We start from the raw sequence: 25,591 nt of genomic DNA, 5'->3' as shown, positions 1-25,591 counted from the left end.
TCTGCTGTATCAATACAGCCACTAAGGCAGCCAGGAGAGGAACATTTTCTGCTCAGACAAGGGACAGGCATACAAAGGCCCACTCAGTCCGTTCACATGCCTGATTAAATCACAGAGCACAGGGCGGCTGAGGTGGGAGACTCTGCTTTCTTCGTGTCCCCGGGGCTTCAGCAAGGGCAGAGGAACCTGGACACTGGAAATTACAGGGTTGCTTGTGGGGGATGCCCTGCCTGTCTGCTGGGGTGCTCTTTCAGAATTACTTGCCCCTTCTCACCGTGAGGCTAGGAAAGGTCTCCTACCTGTAGCAGGGGACATGGTGTGAAAGGGGACACACTGTGAGAATATCAGTTTCCCCAGGGAGGTGTGTTTCCTTCAGGACTGAGCTGCATCCCTGGGGATTGCAATTTCAGCCATTCTTGCCATGGGCCCCTCCTGCTGAGTGACAGATACAGCTTGTGTTCAGCTCAGTGGGAGGAAACCCAATACAAGCATGTTCCCGGCACACTCTGGCTCACTATACATTCCTTCTCAGGGGTCCAGTCTGCAGGTTCTGTCTGGGGGAGAGATGCACCATACATTCCCATCAGATGTGTGGTTTCATGTTCTGTCCTTGCTGCAAGCCTGACTTCCTCTAGAGCGGTGGTTCTCAACCGTTCTAACGCTGCCACCCTTTAATGTTGGTGACCCCCAAACATAGAACTATTTTTGTTCTTTGTAACTGTAATTTTGCTACTGAATTATAATGTAAATGTCTGATGTTCAGGACAACAAGTATGTGACCCCTGTGGGGTCTTGACCCACGGGTTGAGAACCACTGCTCTTGAGACTCCTGCAGGGAGGAGGGCTGTGTCTGGCCTTTGATGAGAGAGGCCACATGAACTCACTCCTCCCCAGGGCTGCCTTCCCCTTTCAAAGGTCTCCAGTACATTTCTATGGGACACTGTCAGGTGAATTTTCTTAGTTTATCATCGGCAGAAGTGTTAGTATGTCAGTTACTTCTGTCTTTGTGATCAAATGCCTGACAACAGCAAGGTAGAGAAGGATCACGGTGTGTGAGGGACAGTCCATCGCCACAGGGAGGCACGGTGCTGGGAGCGGGGGGCCGCTTGTGCACATCTTAGCAGACTAAGAAGGGGAATGTCGGTGTCCGATCTTTTTCTCCTTTTTGTTGAGGTCAGTATCCCAGCTGGGGGTGGTTCTGCCCAGATTCAGGGCAGGCCTTCCCTCCTTGGCTGGACCTCTCTGGAAACACCCTCACAGACAACCTCACTAGGGCCCTGGGTGTTTTTTCGTCTAATTAAGTTCGTAGTGGAGGTTAAGTATCCTAAGTCTATCCCTTGTCAACCGGACACACAAACATATCACTTTAAGCCACAACAGCTAGTGAGATACAGACCATTTGACCAGGACCCAGAGAACTCTTGAGGTGACCACCACCACGTTCTGTGTCCTTACTTGACACTCTTCCTGATGACTGTGGCTGACCACAGAGGTGGGCGGACCTGAGGTCCTATAACTACCTGGTCACCCCATACGTCCTCAGTGACATCTGCTGTGCCTGCAGTGTTGGGTCTGAGGGTGTCCCATCCTTTAGGAACCTAAGCTCTGCTGGGTCCTGAGAACTGGGGCATCTCAGGGGACAGGGAGTGGCCAGCAGGGTGGTGTCCACTCAGTGGGACTCCCCCAGGCTAAATGAAAGGCAGCTCTCAGGCTTGTTGGTGGCCAAAGAAATATGCTAGAGGCCACTTGACACCCGGTGTGGCTGGGGTTGGATGTGCCGACACCTTAGTGACTTCAGAGTTTCCTGAGGAAGTGAAATTGGAAGGGGAGTTGACGGAGGAGGAATCAGAACAGGCAGAAAGAAGAGGCTGTAGGGAGATTGACATATTCAAGATGGCTGACTTCCTGTTCCTGCTTGCTCAAGACAAAGACTTGGTGGCCTTTTCCTGCCGGAGGGAACTATTCAGTGGGGCTTTCAAACCTCTTATGGAGGGGTTCCTGGGGTAAGAACCAGTCAGCTTCCCTTTCTTTGTCTAGATTATCCAATTCCCTGCTGTAGCTAAATAGCCTTGTAAAAGGGAACTCAACCCATCCCTAAACATATAAAGGTTTGTCTCTGCTAGAAAAACTCAGACACCATCTTTGGATCCCTTCCATTTTGGGGGGGTCTCTTTGTGTGCTTTGCTTGTGCTTGTATTATTTATCTCCCTCCCTCCTTCCCACTCTCCTTCCCTTCTCTTTTTCTCTGTCTCTCCCTGGCTCCCACCAAGCCTTCCATGCTTTTTCTGCCTTAAAAAATCCATCCATCCATCCATCCATCCATCCATCCATCCATCCATCCATCTTCTTCATTGTCTGTCTATCTATCTTTTGTTCGCTCATGTGAGTTTATGTGTATCATGTGCATGTAGGAGCCTGCAAAGGCCAGAAGAGGGCAGCAGATCCCATGGGACTAGAGTTACAGATGATGGTGAGATCCTCCATGTGGGTACTGGGAACTGAGTCTTCTTTAAGAGCAGCTGGTGTTGACCACTGAGCTGCCTTTCCAGTTCCCCTCCTCCTTTTTTACTCTTTAGGTTGGCACGTGTGCATATGCACCCACGCATGTGCACATTAGACACATGAGAGAGGAGAAGAAACCACTCAGCTTCCATCTGGTTAAGCTGCTTGTGGCTGTCATCATTGGATCAATGACCTCTGCAAACTTCCATCACTGCTGCTTGTGAACTCTCGGCTGCAGATACTGCCTTTCCGCCTTCTGCCGAGTCCTTGCACAGAGTGATTTTGTGGCAGCTTCTTCCAGTCTCCTCTGCAGCTATTTCTGGGGCCCATTTTCTAGCAGGGGCCCCACAGACTGCTTTGCATGGCTTCTTGTCTTCTCAAATATCAGTTTCCAAAATTAAATGATTTGTCCCCAAGAACAGTACTTTCCTTCTCCCTGTCTCCAGTCAGTTCGTGCCGCCGCCGTGGACAACCTCCCCAGTTAACAAATTCTGAATTTTTATTAGATTCGGCTGTGGAATAGACCTCTTTCTACAAGTCCTGTTTTATCCTCCCCTGGATCTTGCCAGCAGTCAAACTTCATGAGCACGTTAGAGCAGCGAGCAGCTTTCAAAGCCCGTGCTGACATCCCGTTAGGCACTGTCAGCACCACTGGAGACATGGAACCCAATCGGGAGGGACAGGCAGAAAGCTGATGGCTGGTGCTTCTGGGTCGCCAGAGAAGGAAGAATTCTCTATTCTTCCCCTCCATCTCCAAAAAGGAAAAGGGATGCCCCATGCTGTCCAGACCCGTACTGGGGTTCTGTGCCCTATCCCACAGTTCCTCTGGGGGCTTTCCAGGGTGGCTCAGAGGCTGTCAAGTGTCCCCCCCCCTTTGTGCTAGCCAGCCCCCCACTGCTGTAATGATAACTGATAACTGACCCTAAAGATGCAAGGTTTACTTTGGCTTCTGGTTTTGGAGGTTTCTGTCTGTGACCAATGTACTCTGTGACTTTGGGTCTTGGTGGCACATAGTGTGTGATGTTGGAGACTGTTTACTGTAGTGGGTAGCTATTTGAGCCATGCCCTGAAGCACCACCCCTAGTGAGGTAGCAGGGAGCTGTTACACCTGCCTATGACATTGAGGTACATGCCACTGGACTCTTAAGACCTAGTGCTGTGGGATGTCTTTCTGTATGCTATAAATATATGTTGCTCTGATTGGTTGATAAATAAAGCTGCATTGGCCTATGGCAAGGCAGCTTAGAGGCAGGCAGGAAATTGAAAGAGAGAGGCAGGAAAGAGAAAGGCAGAGTTGGGAGAGATGCCAGCCGCCACCAAAGAAGCAACATGCCAACAGAACACATGGCAAAATATAGATTAATAGAAATGGGTTAATTTAAGATATAAGAGCTAGCTAACAAGAGGCCTGCCCATAGACCATACAGTTTATAAATAATAGAAGCCTCGGTGTTTTTACTTGTGTCTGAGTGGCTGCAGGACCATGGATGAGAGAGATTTGTCTGGACCATGGGGGACCAGGCAGGACCAAAGAAACCTTCCAACTACATTTAGTGCTCACCATTGGGCATTGATCCACATAGATCTAAGAAAGCTTAAAGATTCTGAATGCACAGAAACAGAGCCATTCTAGGCTTCCTAGTCTCACAGTCTCATGCCAGCAGCAGCGCAGACTCGTCTCCCAACATCTGCCTGTGAGATGGAGCTGACTGCCAGCTGCCATAAGCTGAGTAACATGGCGGATTCCCGCAGCAGTACACAATGGTGTCTCCAAGCCATGCAGTGTACTGCTTAGTGGATTTAGCTTTTGCTAGTACAGACAACTAACTAACTAACTAACTAACTAACTAACTAACTAACTAACTAAAGAGGTTTCTGGTCAGCATGCTGCTTCTTGGAGACATAGACACACTGCTTCCTGGAGTTGGTGGTAGGAATACTTCTGCAATATTGGGAAGCTAAGGTAGGTGGAATCAGCAGCCAAGATTGCCTTGTTGGTCCTAGCCAAGCAGATTAACAGTTGAAAATCTCTCCTGGTCAGAGAAGGATTATAGATTCACAATAAGACAGATTCAGATGGAATAAAATTATAAACAGTTTATAATGTGTGTAAAAATGTACATAGGCTTGGAAGAGAGAAAAAAGGAATGTATGAAGTTATATAAAGAAATAGTTTTAAAAAATAAAGTCTTTAAAGAGACAGTAAAAGTAATATAAAAATAAAGATGGAAATCACACAGAGAGTGGATTATATTGTCTTTGGGATTTTTAACTGCAGAAAGACATTTGATTGTAAAGGCTGCTGAGTTAAACATATATATAGCTTCTTGACTTTAGAATTTGTGTTTAAGGATATGTTGCTTTGGAAAAGAGGTTATGCTTTTATTTCCACAGAAGATGAGAACCCATGGATTGCTTCCAAGTTAATATGGTTTGATCAGCCAAGACCCCCTGAAAGGTCTCCAATGATACCATGGCCCAGATGATCCAACATCCAAAATCAGCTTCAAAGAAACTGGCTGAGACCATCCATCCTCACAGACTATAGCCAAGATTTAACTATAATTCTTATTTTTAGGATCCCCATAAGATTGCCAGCACCCCCAACCAGCAGGAAGTAATATAAGAAGCTATGTCCAAATTGCCAAAATATTGTTTATAAATGTTTATTTTTATTTAAAGGGGATTGATTATAAATGCAATCTCTTTCTAAAAAAGAAAGGGGGATATAGATATGATAGGATAAAAGGGTAGATTATTGAATCTACTTTTAAAGAGCAACAACTTGTTTAAAATGTTTCACATTGTTATGGATTTTAGTTTATTGATACAAATTTAAAGTTAATTTTGTTATACTGTAAGTATATTTCTACTCTTGTTTAAAGTATTATGTTTGTGCACCTCACTTGAAATTGTAATGTATAATTAAGAAATACAGATTAATAGTTAGTCATCCATGATAATCATATATATAGTCATGTTAGTTAAGATTTCTAGGTATACATATATATTTCAATTAGTAGGTAATCTTCAAATACTTCAAAGACCTACAGAATATGGCATTTGGCTGAGTCTGCCAGGCTGGGCTGACTCCCCAGGGGAGACCTTGCCTTGGAGGAGGTGGGAGTGGGGGTGGATTGGGGAGGAGGGCTGGGGGTGGGAGGAGGGAGGATGGGGAAATCCATGGCTGATATGTGAAATTAAGTTAATTATAAAATAAAAATACTATAAAAAACTTAGCGTTTCCTGGACAGTGAAACACATCTGCTCCTGGCAGCACTGATTTACTTCAAAGAGGAAGATGGGTGTTGAAGACACTCCATATGGAGTTTATCTTCTTCTTGACAAAAATAGCCATTTGGGTGAGAAACTGTTCTTGCCTGGACTGCTGATAATATGTTGTATAAACTGGATATGCAGGACCCATAGGAAGGTGACCACTGAACTTTGCAAGGTGAAATTGTCCTTTAGGTTCCTGCTTCGCAGAGACTGCCAGACATTCTACAGGACATAGAGAAAAGAGACTGAGAGACTCTAGGTCTGTAGGCTGCAGATGGATGCCCCAAGTTTGCAGAGGAACTTTGGATGACTGTCCAGGCAGCCAGCTGTCTCTGTCATTCTAAATTTTTGGAAGTTGCTTACAATGCTCTTCCTGTTTACTTAGGTAATATTATATCTTTCTGGAGTCTTTGATGTAGTTGAAGACTAGGTAGTTATAGTTATAATTCTCCTTGGTTATGATAAAAGATTAATTAGATATAAAACTTTAGACTCACAAATATAGGATAGATAGAATATTTTCTTTAAGTTGCCAAATATAAATAGACTAGATATTATAACTGTAATTCTTGCTTGATAACTGTTTTGTTATATATAATTTCACTATGTTAAAGTTAAAACCTTCATTTTTGATTAGACAGAAAAGGGGAAGTGCTGTGGGATGTCTTTCTGTACTCTGTGAATATGTGTTGCTCTGATTGGTTGATAAATAAAGCCGTTTGGCCAATGGTGAGGCAGAATAAGGTTAGGCGGTACATTCCAACAGGAGAGACAAGAAGAAGAAAGGCAGAGGGGAGAGAGAGATTCCAGCACCGCCAGGAGAAGCAAGATGTGAAAATATTGGTAAGCCATGGCCATGTGGCAACTTATAGATTAATAGAAATGGGTCAAGTTATAAGAGCTAGCTAGCAAGAAGCCTGCCATAGGCCATGCAATTGATAATTAATATAAGCCTTTGAATGATTATTTTATAAGTGGCTGTGGGACCTTGGGGCTGGGCAAGACCAGAGAAACCATCCGGCTACAACCTAGGATGCACATACACTCTCTCTTCACTATCTTGTGGTTTTGGATGCTGGTACAGACCAGTGTAGAGCTTACCAGAGAACCATGGTGGACCATGTCTCATCCTTCCAGGATCCTGCAACAGATTCCTTTATTCTGTCTTGTGAGTTAACCCCTAAATAAATTCCTTTGCTCATTAAGCAGGTTCCGTGGATTGCTAGCGATATAATCCCTTTAGTTCACTCATAGCCCAGTGTGGTATGGAGGATGCTAGTGTCACCTGTGACACTGTGCCCTTCAAAGGCCACCTCTTGAATATGTCTCCCTGCCCTCCATCTCTTAAAGAGCCCACCACCTCTCAACAGAGCCAAACTTGGAACCCAGGCACATACACATGGCTTCTGAGTACACGTTGTTGTTATAAACCACACATCCTCCACCTGAGAATAAAAGATGGCTGGGACTTATGGGTAATGTCTCCCCAAGGCCACTGCCCCTCTTCATGCACACTGAACTAAGACTATGGGCTAGCTTCACAGGGTGGAAACAGTGAGATCATGCCACACTTTGCTATAAGCCTCCAAGGCTCAGCAGCCCAGTTGATGGGAGTCACACTCCACCATGGCTCCACATGCTTTGCCATGGACCTGTGTGGCTCAGCACACATTTCACCATGGACTCATGTGGCTCAGCCCACACTCCACCACGGACTGGTGTGACTTAGCTCATACTGTGCACATGCATGGCTTCTAGCTCCACAGTCTCACCAGGCTTTCGTGGCTGCAGAAGTGATCTGTCCCCTATGTGGTAGAGCGGGCACTTTTGAAGAGACACTCTTCCTTCCAAGGAAAACGCCTGCAATTAACTGGGGTTTGGGAAGAACATTCTGCCTCTTCTTCCACCCACGTTTTCATTTAACATATTTTATCAGAATGAAATGCCTTAATGAGCACGGAACTAGCTAATCCCAGCTGAACCTCTGAGTGTGCCAGCTCTGCTGCCCGCCCATCAAGCTGCATTCATGCTCTGATGTGGGCTTTTGGAGCATTGCCCTGGAACACCGACAGGAAACTCACAGGCTTCCTGCGGATAAAACACCGCAGAGTCGCTGTCTGCACCCTGTGAGAGTCAGGAACAGAAAACGAGAGTGCGATGCGGGTGTGGCTGTGTAAATGGACTGACTGCGTGGGAGTGCATGGATGCATGTAGTGGACTGGTGTGCATACACATGTGTACAAAGTGGGTGGTGTGTGTATATACATATGTAGGAAGTAGGATAGTATTATGAATTAGGTTTCTGTATGTGTGCATGTGTGTATATATGAAATGGGTTGCTATGTGTTCATGTGTGTATGCATGCATGTATGGCGTGGGCTGTGTATATGAGGCAGGTGCTGTGTGTACAGCCAAACCATGGTTCCTTTATTCTCCTCACAGGTTAGGAACTCAGCTTTCAAGTTTTACCAGCTGGCACTGCCCAGCTGGCAGCTTCTGCTGCAGGCCGCTGCTTCCAGCCACACTTCCCTATGTCTGTGTGACCAGGAGAGGAAATGCCCTATGGGAAATCCACATACACGCAGCGCTTTCAGACACTCTGTGAGCTCAGCCCTAATCGTCATGCCTTGAGAAGAAAGGTCTCCAGCTGTTAGTGGACCCAGGCCTCTGCTGGTTGGACAAAGTGGCCGTTCCCTCAGCTCCAACCGTGGCTGGCCATCCCTGACTGACACATCCGTGTGGGTCTCAAGCATTCCAAGTGTCTTTTCCTCTAGGCCCAGCAGAGGACAGCGGATTCTCCAGGGTGACAGGTAGCACTTTCTGGGGCACGGCTCTGCCCATAAGGACATCTATAGTCTTGTTAGGTTTTCCCTGTCAGTCTACACATAGGGGTGAAGGACAAAGACCAAGGACTTAGAGATGCTGCAGGCTGCTGAGCCTTCCTCACTCCCTGTTCCTGGACAAATCTGGATGTGAGCAGAAGAGTCCTCAGCTCCTCTGTCACTCACTCCTCACTCACTCCTCACTCACTCACTCACTCCTCACTCACTCACTCATTCACTCACTCACTCACTCACTCACTCACTCACTCACTCACTCACTCCTCACTCACTGCCCATGAGAATGACTGAGAGCAGACCTTCCTGAAGGCTGGGGATGACTGATTGGGAGTTGTCAATCTAGGTTCTGCTTGCTACTTATTTTCAAGAATTTGGTTTGATAGGCACACAGCTACATCCACTGTTCATATGCTGCCTGGGGCCTGCTCAGTTCACACCTGTGTCCTAGAGAGCCTTTGAGATTTGTACACTGGCCCGTCTCAGAAAAGTGAGCCAGCTCTGAGGAAGAGAAAGACTGGGCTGGGTGGCTCAGGCACCTCCCTCTTCCTATTTTTATCTTCCTTTGCACCTGATGATGCTCAGGAAGGTCTGCTGTGCTCTGGTGCATCTCTCAGATACACTGCTGTTCCCACGGAGGCCCAGGGCGGATGTTCTGGGCTGTTTTCTGTGTTGACAGCCACCTTCCACGTGACAGTGTTGAGGCATGGCTGGATGAAACTCCTTTCAGAACAAATTGATTTATATTAAAAATGAAAGACTCAGAGAAAACCTTTTAGTAAATGACAACACAGTGATCACCAGACGCAGCTACCACTGGGAAGGGCTGAGGCTTACACACAGAATGAGGACCACAGGGCTGCCATCAGCATGACCTTAGGAGCTGAGGTCCCACAATGGGGTCCCCCCCTGCAACAGCTCCCTCCAGGCTCTGACTCACAGGCTGTTCCAGGAAGCCTCACACCAGCCTGTGCTGAGAGTGTACACAGGGGCAGGGGACATTGCCACCAAGTTTCCCTGGGTGCTGCACGCACCAATGTCAGGGTTTCTACCATAAATCTCTTGCCACTCTTGGATATACTAGGAAACCCCGTGGGGCTGACAGCAGTAACAAAGAGCTGGGGGCTCTGATGATATCTGCACACTAAACACACAACTCTGGTCTACATGGAAAGGGACAGGCAACAGAGCAGGCCTGAGATCAGATGCCTCTTCTTGCATACTCTGGGCTCCCGAGACTCTTGCAATGCCCCAGCGCCGTCATTTCATAGGACCTTTCCATGATCATGTCCCTGTAGCTCATCATATGACCATCGTCACAGATGTGTAAGTGCCCCACAGGGGAAAACACAGTCAGGTCACAGACAGGTGTCAGAGGCCAAAGGACACTACTTGAGCCACACCAGCTTCCACAGACAGGACAAGGAGCTGCAAATAATCCCGAAGAGGAGTCACTGCAACCTGAGAGGCCTGTTGACCCGGAAGAAGTGCACCCTCACAGAGTGGCTTTGGCTCCACATTTTGCCACATTTTTTCTACTGGATAGTGCTTCCCACACCCCAGAATCTGCTCTGGTTCTGGAGTGTCCAGACCAGCCTTAAGAACAGCCGGGGCCCACTTACCCTGACGAGCTGCTGGGGGAAGGGCCCACGGGAGTTCTCAGGCACGTTGATGGGCGGGATGACCCAGTCACGCTTCTGCCTCCTCAGCCCGCTGGAGCTCTGATGCTGGGGCCAGGGCCGCAGTGTGTCCTTCGGGGGCTGAGAGGGGTCCAGGGCCACTGTCTTTCCTTTCTGAGGGAGAAGAGTTGGGCTTGGGTTAGGAGCATCTGTGTTCACCCCTATATCTACTGATATGGAAAAGTGGGGGACGAAGGGTAAGAGGCAAAGGTCTTGTCCTTTGTTGTGGAGTTAGAAGTAGAAACCACAAAAAGGAGTCCGTATAGCTCCTTAATGGACTATAGCTAAGGGGTTTCTTATTTTTAAATTCATCTGGTGCTGGGGTGGAACCCACAGCTTTGTGCTAAGCAACAGGATTCAAAAGAAATCTCACCTAGGGTTGCTAGCCCCTATATAAAGAGCTTTTGTAAATCAATAACTTCTTTCCATAACAAGAAAAGAACATACATAGATAGGTCATACCACAATAAGTGCTAAACATCCATAAACATGTAGACATTGTCTATGAATCAAAAACGCAAATTAAATTAATACATCCTTCCACCTGTCAAACTGACAAGATAAAGCAGAGTTCATCCCCGACATGGATCGAGACATCTGTTACTGGTGGGGGATGACTAAGGCTGTGTGTTTTGTGTAACAAACTGAGCATGGAGTGGGTTAAGAGACCAGTGATGTGCTCCCTGTCACGACTCACTAGCTTGGTGGAGTCCCCTTTGCTGAGCTCCAGGCATGGGTGAAGTCATGGACAGCCTGAGCAGTTCCTCTATGGATTATCAACCCCATGGACAGACAGATAGCCTCAGAGCCAGTCCTGTGTACAGACAGCCTGAGCATCCACTCTGTGGACGGACATCTTTTTTTTTGTTTTGTTTTGTTTTGTTTTGTTTTTCGAGACAGGGTTTCTCTGTGTAGTTTTGGTGCCTATCCTGGATCTTGCTCTGTAGACCAGGCTGGCCTTGAACTCACAGAGATCCGCCTGCCTCTGCCTCCCAAATGCTGGGATTAAAGGCATGCGCCACCACTGCCCAGCTTGTGGATGTACATCTTTACATGTTGTAGTCCCAGCTGATTTGGAACTCAGTTGCACTCACAGCCATGCCCCTCCCTCAGCCTCCCAAGTGCCAGCTCTCACTTCCGGGGCCCCGAATCCTGTGGAGTGGCATTCACTTTGCCTGTGTTTAGCTGGGGCGTGCAGTGGGTTGGAGGAGATATGTATTCCCATGAAAGACAGAATCTGAGGCTTATCTCCCTGCTCCTGGGTTGTCTTTTAAACCTGCTGGGAGCCAGAGAGGACAGGGCTTGCATTTCAGGCTGGCCCCACACCTATAGCTGTACACTAAAGAGCTTATTAGAAATATCCATTCCTCAGTTCCAGGCCTGGCCAGCTCCAGGGTAGGCTGGATGTCTCTGTCTATTGAGTCCTTGGGTGAAGGACATCATTGGCTTTCAGACACACATGTTCATGGCAGGATTCACAAGTCCCAGATGCCAGGCTCACCTGTTCCAAGTACCATTAGGCATGAACCCAGGCCTTGTGCATGCTAAGCAAGTGCTCTAACCCTGACCTCTGTCCTCCTCCTCCTCCTCCTCCTCCTCCTCCTCCTCCTCTCCTTTCTTTTTCTGCTTCCTCCTCCTCTTCCTCTTCTAATTTCAAGAGAGGAACTCACTTTATAGCTCAGTCAGGTTTTGGACTTGTGACCTTCATGCCTCTGTTCCTGAAACAGCTGGAACCATAACCCTGTGGCCACCGGACCTGCTAGACTGTCCTCACTCAGAGCACATCTACTGAGGTGACCGCACTGGACAGTCTCTGGCAGGGAATTCCGCTTGTCCTCGGTGCTCCAAGCGTGTGGTGAGGCAGAACCCACCAGGCAGTCTCACAGAGCGGTGTCTCCTCCATAGCAGTTACTGCTGCCGACGCCGCTAATTGTAGACTGGAAACTCAAGAGCCTCTCACACACCCGTTTTAAAAACCCGGCTTTATCTTCATTTGCTTAGGAAGTGCTCGCACGGCGTTAATTTCCCCAGTGTTGTTTAAATAAATTGCACATATTTGCTACTGTCTTAAAGCTGTGAGACAAATGTAATAACAAAATCTGGTGAAAGTCAATGCCAGACCTGCGCAGGCTTCTGCCTGGAAGGAGCACCCACCGCTCTGGAAGAAAACCGTCGAAGGCAATTAGCGGCCAGCCTGGTGGGAAAGGCACGTTCTCCCAGACATATGAGCATCCGGGCCCTTCCGGAATGTGGATGTAGAAATATGCTTGTTCTGGATGATGCTTCCACTTCCCCAGCACATGTTCCTTAACCGTGGACACCTGCCGATTCTCTTCTCTCTGTTTCTGTGTGATGGTGACTGGTGGTGGGTAAGGGGAGGTCTGCGCTTCATCGTTGTTACTAAGCATTGCAGAGAACATCACACCTGTGTGACACTCGGCATGTGTATGTGCACCAGGCACACATACACAGGCAGGTGTGTGTACGTGTGGACACATGTCCGAACTCCTCTGCAGGCTGCTCCTTGCCTGGTTTCTGCATCTCAGCATCTTGAGTGTCTGTCGCTGGATGTGCTCTCTAATGTTTTCCTCCTCACTCTCTTGCTCCTTCTCAGCTGGCCTCAACTTTCTTAAAGTAGCAGCTGCCGAACTGAAGCCTTGCACGCACCCAGTGTGGCTGCAGTCTGCCATCAAACATACAACTTCAAGAAGAAAGCCTCACCATGTCCCTGTGGGTACTTGGTCCCACCGTGGACCTTAGGGTAGCTGGAAGGTGAGGGGTGAGGATGAGAAATCAGGCCTGCAGCATCCGAGAAGCCTGGGCCTGCTTTCCCCTAGAGCAGTTCTCAACCTATGGGTGGTGACCCCTACAGGGGGTCACATATCAGCTATCCTACATGCCAGATATTTACATTATGATTCATAACTGGCAAAGTTGTGGTTATGAATTAGGAATTAAATAATTTTATGGTTGGGCTCACCACAACCTGAGGAACTGTGTTAAAGGGTCGCAGCATTAGAAAGGTTGAGAACCACTGCCCTAAAGTCTTGTAGCTAGCCCTGCCCCACCTCTCTCTGTCTTAGGGGAGTCTGTGAGCAGTTTACTGCAATTGAGACCTTCCCCTCTCTTCTTGGTCCCAGGTTCTAAGACCCACTTGCCCTGTACCCTTGTTTCCTGGCTTTGGGCTGATGAGGCACGGATTGTGTAGGAACCAGGCAGCCTAGGACCACATGTCTCCAAGGCACCAGCTATTCAGTCAGAGTCTCTCAGCCCTCTCCTCCTCCCTCCCTCCCTCCCTCTTCTCTCTTTCTTTGAGCTAGGATCTCATGCAGCTCAGGCTGGCCTTGAACTTGTGATCCTCCAGCCTTCTGCCTCCGAAGTGCTGGGATCACAGGTGCTTTACCACTACACTTGTCTGTCTGTCTTTCTTTCTGGAGATTAACCTCAGGTCTTCACACGCACAAGGAAAATGCTTTGACAACTAAGCCAGATCTTCTGCCTGGACGTAGCCTTTTAAAGACAAATGGCATCTTGAGCTCTCATGAGCTGGGCAATGGCAGGATCCACTGGTGGAATGTGTGTCCCTGTTCTGCATAGTGTGTGTGTGTGTGTGTGTGTGTGTGTGTGTGTGTGTGTGTGTGCAAATTCGTGACTGTGTGTGTGTTTTATCGTGGGAGGGGCTGGGCTGGGGGTCTGGCAGTCCTGTCATAGCAACTGGTCTTGGGTCCCTCTTGGTAGGCTTCATGGATCCATCTCAAATAAGGGCACCTTCCCTTCCCTCTCCCTCTGGGGACCTTGGTGAAATGCTTGAGCTTGAGGACACATAGGTTGTCATTTCAGGGAAGAGGTGAGAAGTGAATTAAAAGGGTAAGAGGGAGGCATGCAAATAATGGAGGTCTGAGGATTTTCCCGGGATGGTGGAGGCTCCAATTCTCTGGCAGTGTATTCGGAGATGAAAGGCCTGGCTGCAGCAACAGTCGCCCCACATCCCTGTCCCTGAGCCCGGCTCGGTCCCGCCCAGGCCTTACTCTGTTTGAAAGAAGAGTTGTTCTCTGAGCAGGACCATGAGGGTAATTGACCGAGGCTTCTCAGAGAGGTCCCCAGGGCTGCTCTGTATTAGCCAGAAGCTGGGTCACTTCCCAGAAGGCTCCACTCACAAGTGGCAGATGAATAATTCAACATTGATCGGGGCAGGTTTTAAATAATCACTTTTTTTTTGAGACAGGGTCTGAATCCTTGGCTGGCCTGGAGCTTGCTACATAAACCCATCTGGTCTCAAACTCACAGAGATCTGCTTGCTTCTGTCTCCCAAGTACTGGGATTAAAGGTCTGTGCTGCCACACCCTGCTCATCATATTTTATTTTAAAGCTAATCCAGTGTCACAGTTAGAATATAATGCAGAAAATGATGTTTTCTCATGGTTCCTTGCTGTCCAGCCTGCCCATCTTCTGTGAGGAATCAAGCAGGAGCCTGGGTTTTAAAGTCAGTGAAATGTACAACACTCAGGGGACGCCACACAGGGAGGTGTGAGTGACACAGTGCACCTGGGAATGAAAACTCCTGAACAGACCCAGGTGTATGTGGGTCTGTTCTCATCATCTTGGTTTGCAGTGGGAGAGATCTGGTTTGCAGTGGGAGAGATCTGGTTTGCAGTGGGAGAGATCTGGTTTGCAATAGAGAGATCTGGTTTGCAGTGGGAGAGATCTGGTTTGCAGTGGGAGAGATCTGGTTTGCAATGGGAGAGATCTGGTTTGCAGTGAAAGAGATCTGGTTTGCAGTGGGAGAGATCTGGTTTGCAATAGAGAGATCTGGTTTGCAGTGGGATAGATCTGGTTTGCAGTGGGAGAGATCTGGTTTTCAATAGGAGAGATCTGGTTTGCAGTGGGCAGGAATTGGTTTACAAGTAGATATTGATCATTATTTTCTAAATTTCCTTGTAATGGCAGTGCAGAGAGCTGGCTGACCCCATTCTAGGCCTCTGGACTTGGCATAGCAGGTTTCCTGCAGCTGGTGTGTGTCTCCCACGGAGGGATGCTCCCAGTGCAGACTCTTAACTGAGTGTGTACAGCACAGCACTATGGACAGCTGTACAAATGGCTGTGTGGGCACAGCAACACTGAGAAGACCTAGAAAATAGATGTTCCCAGATGGAACAACCTTATCCACCTCCCACAGCCATGGAAGGAATGGGCAGTCGACAATGGGTTTAATGCGGATTCCTGGACCCTTGTGCGAAATCCCCTGAGGGACAGAATTTCTCACTGTTGCCCAGAGAAGGTGTCACATTTTAGAGCAAGGGAAATACAAGATTGCTTCAGGGTTCCCAGATGCCAGCTCTGCAATGCTGGGCTGTTGGATGACCTGACCTTGGAGATGGGTGACCCATCTCAACCGTGATGCTCTCCCAGCTCCCCAGTAACTGGGTTTGGGTGAACGTTCTGGATGTCTCTTTAACACGTTAAATTTCTTCCAATTTTGAGAAAAGGACATACGCCTGAGTTCAATAAAAGCAGCTTATAGAAGCTGTCACATCAGCTTCCAAAGGACACACAACAGGGCCCTGGGACACAGCCTCTTAAGTCAAGGTGTCACACTGCCAACCTCACCTCGTGAGATGCAATCATCAGCTTTTGTTACCCATGTGACTGTTGGGGAAAGTTGCTGGTTGGTAGCACAGCCCTGTGAAACCCCTAATGCTGACACATGGTTTCCATAAGGTGCCCCAAGTTCTAATTTGCATAAACAGATAGTAAGAGTTAACTGGGCATAGAATAAAGGGAGTGTGTGTGGGCAAAGATGGAGTGGGGGTATTGTTGTGGCCTCATTTTCTTCTAGGCCTTCTGGCCAGGAAATTCCATCAGAAGTAGTAAATACTGGTGATGGTGACACACTGGGGATCTGCCCTCTTGCCTACCTATGCTCATGTAAGCCCTACCACCCCCAGCCAAGGCTCCCCTCTAGCAATGGTAAAGGCAGAGGAGGAAGTGTGTGACGCAGGCCTACAATCTCAGCCACTTGCTAGGCTGAGGCAGGAGGCCTAGAAGTTCAGTGGCCTCCTGAGCTATTAGTGAATTCCTGTCACAAAGGAAAAGGTATAAAAAGAGGACTTGGATGTAGCTCTGTGGTAGAGTGCTTTCCTAGCACACACAAGGCCCTGGATTTCATCCACATTACAAAAGTAATAAAATAAGAGAGAGCAGAGGTGGAGAGCATCTGCAGACAGAGCTGTGATGAGCATGATTGATGGCAGAGACCTGAGATCACAGAGAATTTCTTCTGTGAAATGACCTTGGGCACTCACAGTCATAGCCATGGAAAGGGTGTCTAAGGGGCCAACACGATGGTTCAGCTGGTAAAGCACTTGCTACATAACCCTAGAGAGCTGAGATGGATCCCTAGGACCCACGTAAGGATTGAAGAAGAGAATTCATTCTACAAAGTTGTCCTGTGACCTCCACGTGCACACAGTGGCATGCATACACCAACACACACATGCACACACAAAATAGAAATACTAGGCAAAGTTATAATAATTAAAAAAAAAACAACAAAACACCAGTCATCTAACCTGACAGTTGAGTTTGGCTTCCACAGCTGCAGAGTGGCAGAGGGAGTACCCAGGAACTCCATGGCCTCATCTTATAGCCTCTGCTAAATGGTGGCTGAGGACTGGTCACAGGCAACCCCTAACTCTAGGTGTGTGTGTGGTGGGGGATGAAGGGTGGGGCTAGAGTTATGTGGACTTCCTATGGCCAGAAGAGCATGGGTTTTTCCACCGCCAGACACGGCCCTTCAGTGTAGGACCGTCTGCTCAGTAGAGCAAAGTGGCAAAGATTTTACATGCATCAGGCTGTATGTAGGAGGGGAAGGATTCTAGCTGTGGCCCCAGGCAGATGGTGTTCCCGGCAGGGAAGGTTCTGGGATCTTCGAAGCCCTTCCTCCCTCCTTCCCTGGCCTCTGCCAGCATCCAGCAGTCATCAGCTGCTCAGCTAGCATCTCCATCCTCTCACCCAGCACCCAGCTGGGCTCCCAGCACCCATGGCTCTGTATGCAGCTGGGCACCCACAGTGCTGCTGGGATTATAACCCAATAGCTTGGCTCCCTCCAAATCACAGGTAAATATGGAGCCACTCTGGGCCACACAAGTATTTTATGTCTTAAAGTCCAGCATTCCGAGGTTGTTAACTGGGTATGGATCTATGGTCAAGATGAAGCACTATTTCTGCAAAATGAGTCAAGTAGATCCACACTGGAATAGGGGAAGACGAGATATTATGGTCCCCAAGTAAATCTATCTATCGGTGGCTGTCTTCCATTTCTCTGTCTTGTGTCTCTGAATTTTGTGGCTTCCCCAGAACTCTAGATTCAACTTGTTTCAATTCCATAAGGACAGTGACGTGGGTTTCCCACCATTGCCAAGCCTGGCCTTGCTTTTAACTGAGAGTAGTTAGATGATTGGGCCTCTCCTCTCCTCTTTCCTTCCCCTCCCCCTTTACTCCCTTCCTCCCCCTTCTAGAGGAGCATTGAGCTCTGTACAGCTCATTCCTTTGCTATTCCTTTTCAGTGTGACTCTGGAAAGGGTCCATTTTGCTTGTCTGCAAGCATACACATTTAAAATATTTAGCTAGGCTTCCATCTGCAGCCTTCTAGCTGGTTTCCATAGTAGCCAAGGAACAGCTAAGGCAGAATAAAATGGCATTTAACAAACACAAAATAAAACAACAGTAAGATAGCCACACTCACAAACAGAGCACGGAGCTATTATACACACACTGAATTCATTCTGAAAAGGGCCCAGGTGTGCGATGAATGCTGTCCTTGCCCCAGAAGTCGGATGTTACTTAGTTCTGATCATTCGCAAAACTGAGAGATGCTGAAATTCCACTGAGATGATGTGCACAGGAAGGCTTTCTGAACAGTGTGGGCCTTGTTATGATTGTTTTGTTATGGTCTCTATCTGCAAGGACTGTTTGGGCTCAGACCTTCTGTGTAAGCTCCCTAGTGTGCGCAGCGCATTGATTGGGGCAGCTTTTAATTTACTCAGGACCATAACGCAGAGTGGTGGAATCTGGTGCTGTCTGAGGGCTGAAGGCCTGGGGTTGGAGCTCATGTGTCCCTAAGCTGCAGCTCTCGGTCCCACCACCTGGGCACTGCAGACAGTGTGGGCCGTGAGTCCCACCACCCTGGGCACTGCAGACAGTGTGGGCCTTGAGTCCCACCACCTGGGCCCTGCAGACAGTGTGGGCCGTGAGTCCCACCACCCTGGGGATTTCACATAGTGTGGGCCGTGAGTCTCACCACCCTGGGCACTGCAGATAGTGTGGGCCGTGAGTCCCACCACCTGGGCACTGCAGACAGTGTGGGCCGTGAGTCCCACCACCCTGGGCACTGCAGACAGTGTGGGCCTTGAGTCCCACCACCTGGGCCCTGCAGACAGTGTGGGCCGTGAGTCCCACCACCCTGGGGATTTCACATAGTGTGGGCCGTGAGTCTCACCACCCTGGGCACTGCAGACAGTGTGGGCCGTGAGTCCCACCACCTGGGCACTGCAGACAGTGTGGGCCGTGAGTCCCACCACCTGGGCACTGCAGACAGTGTGGGCCGTGAGTCCCACCACCCTGGGCACTGCAGACAGTGTGGGCCGTGAGTCCCACCACCTGGGCACTGCAGACAGTGTGGGCCGTGAGTCCCACCACCCTGGGCACTGCAGACAGTGTGGGCCTTGAGTCCCACCACCTGGGCACTGCAGACAGTGTGGGCCGTGAGTCCCACCACCTGGGCACTGCAGACAGTGTGGGCCGTGAGTCCCACCACCTGGGCACTGCAGACAGTGTGGGCCGTGAGTCCCACCACCCTGGGCACTGCAGATAGTGTGGGCCGTGAGTCCCACCACCTGGGCACTGCAGACAGTGTGGGCCGTGAGTCCCACCACCCTGGGCACTGCAGACAGTGTGGGCCTTGAGTCCCACCACCTGGGCCCTGCAGACAGTGTGGGCCGTGAGTCCCACCACCCTGGGGATTTCACATAGTGTGGGCCGTGAGTCTCACCACCCTGGGCACTGCAGACAGTGTGGGCCGTGAGTCCCACCACCTGGGCACTGCAGACAGTGTGGGCCGTGAGTCCCACCACCTGGGCACTGCAGACAGTGTGGGCCGTGAGTCCCACCACCCTGGGCACTGCAGACAGTGTGGGCCTTGAGTCCCACCACCTGGGCCCTGCAGACAGTGTGGGCCGTGAGTCCCACCACCCTGGGGATTTCACATAGTGTGGGCCGTGAGTCTCACCACCCTGGGCACTGCAGATAGTGTGGGCCGTGAGTCCCACCACCTGGGCACTGCAGACAGTGTGGGCCGTGAGTCCCACCACCCTGGGCACTGCAGACAGTGTGGGCCTTGAGTCCCACCACCTGGGCCCTGCAGACAGTGTGGGCCGTGAGTCCCACCACCCTGGGGATTTCACATAGTGTGGGCCGTGAGTCTCACCACCCTGGGCACTGCAGACAGTGTGGGCCGTGAGTCCCACCACCTGGGCACTGCAGACAGTGTGGGCCGTGAGTCCCACCACCTGGGCACTGCAGACAGTGTGGGCCGTGAGTCCCACCACCCTGGGCACTGCAGACAGTGTGGGCCGTGAGTCCCACCACCTGGGCACTGCAGACAGTGTGGGCCGTGAGTCCCACCACCCTGGGCACTGCAGACAGTGTGGGCCGTGAGTCCCACCACCTGGGCACTGCAGACAGTGTGGGCTGTGAGTCTCAACACCCTGGGGATTTCACATAGTGTGGGCTGAAATCCCACCACCCAAGCACTGTGAAGACTGCTGGCAGGTGTCCCTGACCTACACCTAAGTAACACCAGTCACACCTCCCATCACAACATCCAGAATGGTTCAGACATCATCAAATGCCCGGGGTGAGAACAATGTACTCCAGAGAGTTAAGAAAATGATGCATGGTTAGAAACACCATAAACAAAATTGCCCTTTAGTTCTCAGAACAAAGGAAAAAAAACCTCTCTACAAATCCACATTCACTGTAAGAAAATAATGAGATTCAGTCCGGAAACTAAGGGAAAACGCATCACTCCTTCCTGGAGTTGCTCACGGGACCAAATGCCATCTGTCCTGCTTTTTCCCTCCGTGGCTCCTGCGGATCTTGGGTGGAGTGTAGAGAAGGGCAGCTTTCCTCAGAGGCAGCACACAGAGCCCAGCTGTTGAGTCCACCCCCTGGTGCCACATGTCCTGACACATGGCTCTGCACCCACAACTGTGGGTTTTAGGGTCACAGATGACCTGTCCTGGTTGGGAATCTTTTTTGTCATGACCACTTCCTCATCACTTCCAAAGAATCTTCCAGGGACACATAGCATTTTTCCTTGGAATCAACTCCTGGATGGACAACTTGGAGAGAAATGTGCATGTACAGTCTGAGATACACTGACACTGTTTTCACTCACACACCAGAAAGGAGCGCCCTGAAGGCACGGGCTGTAATTCTTACTTCTCTGGAGGGTGAGGCAGGGATGTTCACCTTTCTCCCCTGGATGTTCTTCCTAGGCTCTCTGAGGTCACATCCATGTAGACACACACACACACACACACACACACACACACACACACACACACACACACGCCTCTAATGAGAAACCGTAAGTGAGCAACAGTGTGAGAGACAATGGCCACTGTGTGGGCCTTGACCTTCCCTGTGGGCATCCCCTAGGCCTGTCACCCCTTTGCTGGCCATCGTTGGGTGGGATGCTTAGGTCGCTCTGCCCAGCAGGGTCCACAGTTCAGACTCAGGGGCCATCACTGCGCATCATGGTGTCTTCAGAGTGACTGGATGGGTGTCATCATCCTCACTTTATAGACAGGCCGAAACTGTTGTGGGCCGGGCAAGGAGCAGGATGGCTGCATCTTGGCAGACTCTTGATGCTGTCACCTTGCTCCCAGGTCTATGGCAATTGCAGAAACTGACATGATGACAGTGATGTGATTGGCAAGTGGCAGAAGAATGCACCATTGACCTGGGAGCCCTGTAGTCAACTGGCCCTGGTGCCTAGGAAGTCCTCATACCTCTTGTCATGCCTGTCACTCACTACGAAGCAAAGGATTATAACACTGTTCAGTTCTGAGAATATCACCCAAGTTTGAACTTCAGTGGTTTGTGACTCACACTGACCTGGAGATAGCGCCACAGTCAGTGCTGGGGCTGGATGGTTGTCACAGTGCAGTGGCTGGGAGGAGCTGAGGACACACATTCAAGTCCATCTCCTACACCCCTCACAGTATAGTGACCCTATATCATGGGTCATATGGGGCTATGACACTGATGGATCTTACTACTGCCAAGTGGGGCCTGGTGCTCTTGGGCTGTGGTTCTACCCATGTCCGTCTCCCATAAGGCTTTTTAGCAACACTGGCCGGCATTCACAGACATGTGAACCAGTGACCACATGCATCTCTCAGTCCCCAGGCATTGAGCCAAGACCTGTGGAGTAGTGGTGTCATGATGTGGTCTGAGCTCACAGGACCATGGAGATCTCTACTCTTCAGGAAGACACCAAGGACAGTGACAGAGTTCTCACAGCTTGCCAGAACTCACAGAGGGTGAAGCCTACAAGGGCCACAGCCTCTTCTTAGGACACTGTTCAGCCAGAAGGACTACAAGGGCTCTGTGTTGATGGCCTCTGGGAACGGCTGGAACTAATTCTTAACAAGAACTCCTCTTTCCATTTTTTTCATGGGCAACATGGGAGCCTCAGTGGCAGAAACAAGATTGAAACTATCAACCGTGACAATGGGAGGTGAGGGGACAGGAAGTGGGTGATGGACCCTGTGGATGTGGCAGTGAGCTACAAAATGAGAGAGTAATGGACTAGGAAGAAAGAGAGTACTGGACCTGAGGGATAGGATGATGGACCTGAGGGATGGGATGGTGGACCTAGGGATGGGATGATGGACCTGAGGGATGGGATGGTGGACCTAGGGATGGGATGATGGACCTGAGGGATGGGATGATGGACCTGAGGGATGGGATGATGGACCTGAGGGATAGGATGATGGACCTGAGGGATGGGATGGTAGACCTAGGGATGGGATGATGGACCTGAGGGATGGGATGATGGACCTGAGGGATGGGATGATGGACCTGAGGGATGGGATGATGGACCTGAGGGATGGGATGATGGACCTAGGGATGGGATGATGGACCTGAGAGATAGGATGATGGACCTGAGGGATGGGATGATGGACTTGAGGGATGGGATGATGGACCTGAGGGATGGGATGATGGGCCTGAGGGATGGGATGGTGTGCCTGAGGGTTAGGATGATGGGCCTGGCAAGGACTTTGTTGGATCCTAAACCAACAAAGGTTTATTCTTTCCCAGTGGGAGGCCAGAGCCCAAGATCAAATTGCTGGCTGAGGCTGAGAGGTTGACTCCCTGCCTACCAGGCATACTGATGGTCCTTGGCAATCCTGGGGGTGTAGAGACACATGCTGTCCTTGTTTTCACTTCCTGACAAAGTTCTCCCTGTGTGTCTGTGTCTAAAACTCCCCTTTTACAGTGTCACCCCTTTTACAGGGATCTAACCCATTGTAAAATCCATCTTCAAATGGGATCACCTTCTACGGCACTAGAGGCTGAGACACAACTGATCCCTTGTAGCTGGAGGCCGCGGTAGCTGGCAGCTGCCTGTGAGCGGATCCTTCAAAAGTGCTGAGGTGCTAGAAGGCCCAATATTAGTTTCATAAACAACAGTGTCTTTTTGGCAAACTGTACCCATGGGCCCCATCGCCACATTCAAGCTCTGTACCAGCCGGGCAGATGACGACGGCGAGGGAAGCTTCATCTTCAGTATTTACCGCGAGGCCGCGACGCTCGGATTCCTCAGGGGCACCTCATCGCTCCTCTGGGAAATATGTGACCTCATTTGCATTTCCTAATTGAATTGCTATCGGCTTTCCTGCAAGACTGCACAAAAGGACGTTCTTCCAGATTTGAGCAGCGCTCCCACCGCACACGGAAAGGCGGCCTTTAATAGTGCTGGGGGTTGGGGGAGGAGAGAAGTTGCCAAATTTTTATGGTTCATCTCACTGTGAAGCTGTCGGTTTTACCCAGAGCCATGGAGAGTCGCTAAAATAATGAATGGGGAGGCGCTGGACGCGGGAGAGAAATGGAATGAACAGAACCGAGAAATTAGGGGATCCCCGGCGACAGCCCTTGAGGGATTTACTCCAAGGCCCCTTTCCATGAGCGCTTCCCAGAGCGTGATCATTCCGTGCACGCTGCTTTACAGGCGGCTGTTCTCCTCTCCAGAACCTTCTATAACAGGACGCTTGCTTAGGGTGCATCTCCATGTGAGTTCACTTCCTTCAAGCCCTGCTGGGAAGCCCTCGGCATGTGTATTTTTAAGTGTGTATGTGTGCTTGTGTGTTGCATATGCATGTATGCCTTTGTGCAAGTGTAATGTATATGTGAGCATGCATGTAGTGTGTCCATGTGTTGTGTACTTGTGTGCAATGCATGTATGTGTAGTATGTATGTAGCATATGTGTGCATGTAGTGTGTATGTAGTCTATGTGTGCAAATGTGTAGTGTATATGTAGTATATGTGTATAGTATATGTGTGTGTGATGCGTGTGTTCTAGGTGTGCATTTGTGTTCTGTTGGATGTGCAATATGTATGTATAGTGTATGTTTGTGTAGTTTATATGTGTAGTGTATGTGCCTATGTATTTCTGTGTAGTGTGTGTATCTGTGGATATAGTGTGAGTGGGTACATCTGCATGTGTGTGTGTAGTATATGTGTGTGCAGGTGTGGAGTGTGTGTAATGTATATGTGTCATGTATGTGCATATATATATACACACACACACATATATATATATGATTGTGTGTAGGCCAGAGGTCAACATCAGTGTCTTCCTTGATTATTCCTACCTTATTAAATGGGGACAGCACAGTTTTCCCTCCAGGTCACAGGTGAAGTCTTTAAACATTGCAGGTCAGGAGGTGAACTTGAATATGTTGTATAGGAACTAGTGTAACCATGTAAAATACAGGGACCTCGGGTGTGACTCAATGGGAGAAGGCCCTTGTTTTGATTCCTGGAATCACGTATATAATATATATGCATATGTTATATATATATGTATGTATGTATGTATGTATGTATGTATGTGGGGGTCCCTGGGCAACAGTCTTTGAGGAATTCACTTCAATGCCCCTTTCCATGAGAGTCGCCTTGGGACTTCAGCGCTCCATGGACTATGTATCATAGGTGGTCGTAGATTGAGACTTATTCCATGCTGGAGTCTCTCGACTCTCAGGAGTCCAGGCTGGGACCTGAGCAGGTAAAGGCACCTAACTTGCTGCCAAGCCTGGCACCCTGGAATCTTCACGGTAGGAGAGAATGGACTTCCACAAACTCTCCTTCGACCTCTCCACGTATGCTGCAACATGTGTGCCCCCGCATATATACACACATGTAAATAATGTAAGCAAAATGTAAACATTTTCTTCTGGGCTTATTATTCCGCCCTCTCTTGTCTCTGAATCTTTGCTCCTGAAGCTCCTTTAACTGCTGAGTCCTGTGGTTCTTCAATGAGGTCAATTCCGTCCCCCAAGGAATCTTTGGCAGTGACTGGAGACAGTTGGGGTCCAACTGCCATTCACTGAGCAGAGGCACAAGGTAGAATTAATGTCCTCTTGACATGAAGTCTCCCAGGAATTAAAAGAAAAAGACCTTTAAAATGCCCCAATAAATACTGTGAGCTATTGAGTAGCACTGAGATCCACTTGCTGGAGTTCATTGTTGGTGCACACAGCATGATTTCTCCACATCCAGCTAGTCTCCCCCATCAGTCCAGTGACTTACCCGTCACCCCTTCAGGTTTTACATTTCAGTGCTAGCCTTATTTATCTTGATTTCTTTTCTTGTCTTATTGCACTAGCTTGGACTTTCAGTGCACGAGGTGGGAGCCCCCTTTCCCTGTTTCAACAGCTGACTGGATGGCCGCCGTTGAGTTGGTAAATCCCTTTGTGAACCAGTGTAAGGCCACGTCTCCCCTAATAACCCAAAAATTCCTAGTATCTGGGACAGAAGTTAACTTTTAGTAATTGATATGTAGAGGATCAAGCAATCTCTTAATCTTTCTACGAACTGCATAGACTAAGCTAATCTTATATTCTTAGGATAAATACAATTCAGTTGTGATTTATCAATCTATGTAAACACAGCTAGATTAAAGTTTAATGTTTTGTTTATATAGATTTACAGGTAGCACTGATCCA

At 49.2% G+C, this 25,591-nt stretch overlaps 1 protein-coding gene across 2 annotated transcripts in view; it reads right to left on the bottom strand.

Annotated features, from left to right (window-relative positions):
* Positions 1-25,591, bottom strand: part of Cdh4 (cadherin 4) — a 503,129-nt gene that overhangs the window by 97,213 nt on the left and 380,325 nt on the right. For both annotated transcript variants that reach the window (XM_059262058.1, XM_059262057.1), the window contains one exon: positions 10,241-10,411. In XM_059262058.1, the coding sequence (XP_059118041.1) occupies positions 10,241-10,411 (171 nt within the window). The remainder of the gene's footprint in view (positions 1-10,240; positions 10,412-25,591) is intronic.

Source organism: Peromyscus eremicus, chromosome 4 (genome assembly GCF_949786415.1).
Source record: "Peromyscus eremicus chromosome 4, PerEre_H2_v1, whole genome shotgun sequence".
NCBI classification, from domain to species: domain Eukaryota; kingdom Metazoa; phylum Chordata; class Mammalia; order Rodentia; family Cricetidae; genus Peromyscus; species Peromyscus eremicus.
Note: the sequence above shows the minus strand (reverse complement) of the source record. Positions and strands in the feature narration are given on the sequence as shown.